At 41.3% G+C, this 2548-nt stretch overlaps 1 protein-coding gene across 1 annotated transcript in view; it reads right to left on the minus strand.

Annotated features, from left to right (window-relative positions):
* Positions 1 to 2548, minus strand: part of prex1 (phosphatidylinositol-3,4,5-trisphosphate-dependent Rac exchange factor 1) — a 77009-nt gene that overhangs the window by 10732 nt on the left and 63729 nt on the right. The window contains exons 27-28 of the mRNA XM_035656448.1: positions 1250 to 1338; positions 433 to 515 (exon numbers count right to left, since the gene is read on the minus strand). Coding sequence (XP_035512341.1) covers positions 433 to 515; positions 1250 to 1338 — 172 coding nt within the window. The remainder of the gene's footprint in view (positions 1 to 432; positions 516 to 1249; positions 1339 to 2548) is intronic.

Here is a 2548-nt window from a genome sequence, read left to right on the forward strand (position 1 = left end):
TGTGTGTGTGTGTGTGAGAGGAGAAAGAAAGGAAGTCAAGTGAAAGATGAGAGAGAAAACCAGGATCCTGACCAGAGGACAGAGAGCTCCATGAAGTAACTCAGCCCAGATGCTGACTGATTACTATCACAATCATCTGTTCCAAATGGTTTGGCGGCAGTGGTGGGGGTTTAATGCTGCGTGTGTGTGTGTGTGTGTTCTTGTTTCACTATCTTTCATTTTAAATCTTTTGGCTGTGTTTAAACTCTCAGTTAATCCCCACTTCTTCCCAAGTGTAGTTTTCAAATAGAGATTATTGTAATGTTTGTTAAAATCAGAATCAGACTGAGGTTAGGGTTTGGAGGAAGTTGTTTGGGACGGTCTAGAATTCTGCAACACAAAACTTCCTAAAATAAATCTACTAATTACCCTAAACTGAGCCCCAGAACTAACCTGGTTGAAAAGGTGCTCCAGGCAGCCGTGCAGCTTGTCCTGCTTATCCGAGGGAATCCTCATGTCACACGGCAGCTCGTCCCCTAGCAGCCAAAAATAAATATATAAATAAAACACAAAAAAAAGTTGAGAAAAAAATCAAACATTTTTATTTGACCATCTGCACGTTTCCATCCATCTGTTTTCATGTAAATTCAAGTATCAAGTGGGAGAGGATGAAGGCTAATAAATCATTTCAATAGAATGTCTCGTTGTGGGGCTGTCTAAGATTTAATGCTGATAAAAACAAAGTGATAAACAGCAGTGGACACATAGTTGGCTCGCAGCACAAAAAATGTGGCTGCGAGGATTATGAAATGTTGTGTCTGAAATATCTGACCACAGTCACCTCCAAGATATATCTACAGCATTTCTCTGTTCTGGCTCTCTGAAAGCGTGACATATGACCAATGAACTACAGAGGAATCACAAGTTGGCAATTACTGATCAATTCTTGTGCAAACCTCCATTATTTCTTTGTCTTTGTTTGACACTAAGGAAACATGTGTTTGCTTCAGCCTAGCTTATGCTGTTTATGTTGAATTCACTTTACAGTGTCTGTTTGGACAGTGACACATCTTTTGGCTCTGAAATGATTATTGTTTCACTTGAAATACAAATGTGCTTGAGTACAAAACAATAGAAAATGTCTCACTGTAGATGAAAGGACAGATATTCTAATGAGAGGTCTACTGGATGAAAATGTAATGTACAACTCTGCAGAATAAACTATATTTACAGATGCACAGAAAAACTGCTTTTCCATTGTTTCCATTACCTGATCCCATCTCATCACTCCCCAGGTAAGAGCTGTTACTTCGCACACTGGTGTAGGACAGGACTGAGTCTCTGTTGCTGTTGCACTCACTGCAATAATGCACACACACAAATGCACACAGTTAAAATGCATTATAAAGCAAAGGGTTCATTCCATTCTTAAACCACAGAGAGGATTTGGAAAGCGGCGTCTTGTAATTATGCTGCCAAATAATCCTTCTGATTGTAAATGCCTTTTCTGATTTACTGTATATGAGACCAAAGGTAATTAAATGTTTCTCACAGCAACAACCGCCACTGGTTAACACAGAGAAGCATTCAGTAAACTGTAGCTGCATTAGAGTCCCAAACATTTGACTTATAGTGAATGTGTACATTAGACTTAAACACTGATATGCCGCACACCCTTTTACACAAACACTTCTATAAACACATGTTCCTTTCAGCGCCGCCAGTGTGTTGTAGCTCAGTTGTCAGTGTATTCCTTCTTACTGGTGTGTGCAGAGAACTTCAACCTGCCTGAGACCGTTCTGTCAAATGACATAGTCTGGTATTTATAGTTGTACGTCTACGTGATTCAACATGATTACCGGGAGCATGTGGAAGATTTATGTGGCTCAAATTATACATCGTTTCAAGCGAGCACGCTTGCGATCCCCTCAGAGGAGCTCTGAATGATTCACAAGCCGAATTACCATGACAAATGGCCTACAAGTGACTACGAGCTACAAAACGACAACACTGGCTTTGTCTTGCTTTGCTATTACCCGGCTCGGCTGGAGGACAAAGTGGAGGAGTAGTGGGGTGGATATCACCTGCCGGGTTATTTTGCGCTCCCTTATGTGTGTGTGTCTGTAAGTGTGTGAATGTGTGTTTGTGTTGGTAGGTGGGGGTTGGGTAAGTCAGAGCTGCAACAATTATGGGGAGAGAGTTAATATAACCATCTTTTAGTAGTTTGGCTTGAATTCTCCGCTGGCTTTCATTCACACACAACACACACCATGTTACACTCATGCTAATATGTGTGTAAGCACTAGTAAATCCAGTCCAATCCAAGTGTTTGTCTTTGTACTCTTTCACTTATCACACTCCAGGCCTCCCATTGGTTTTCTTTTTATTTGTTGCCTAATATACACACAATTCCCTCGCTCCCCATGTGTCCTGTATTATTCCCCTTCTGGGTATCTGCTTCCACATGGGTGATTTCTCTCTCCCTGTCTCTCTCTCTCTCTCTCTCTGTGTGTGTGTCACACACACACACACACACACACACACACAGACATGTGTGTGTGTACCACTT

This window comes from Morone saxatilis, unplaced genomic scaffold, assembly GCF_004916995.1.
Source record: "Morone saxatilis isolate NCDOM2014 unplaced genomic scaffold, NCSU_SB_2.0 Contig15, whole genome shotgun sequence".
NCBI lineage: Eukaryota > Metazoa > Chordata > Actinopteri > Moronidae > Morone > Morone saxatilis.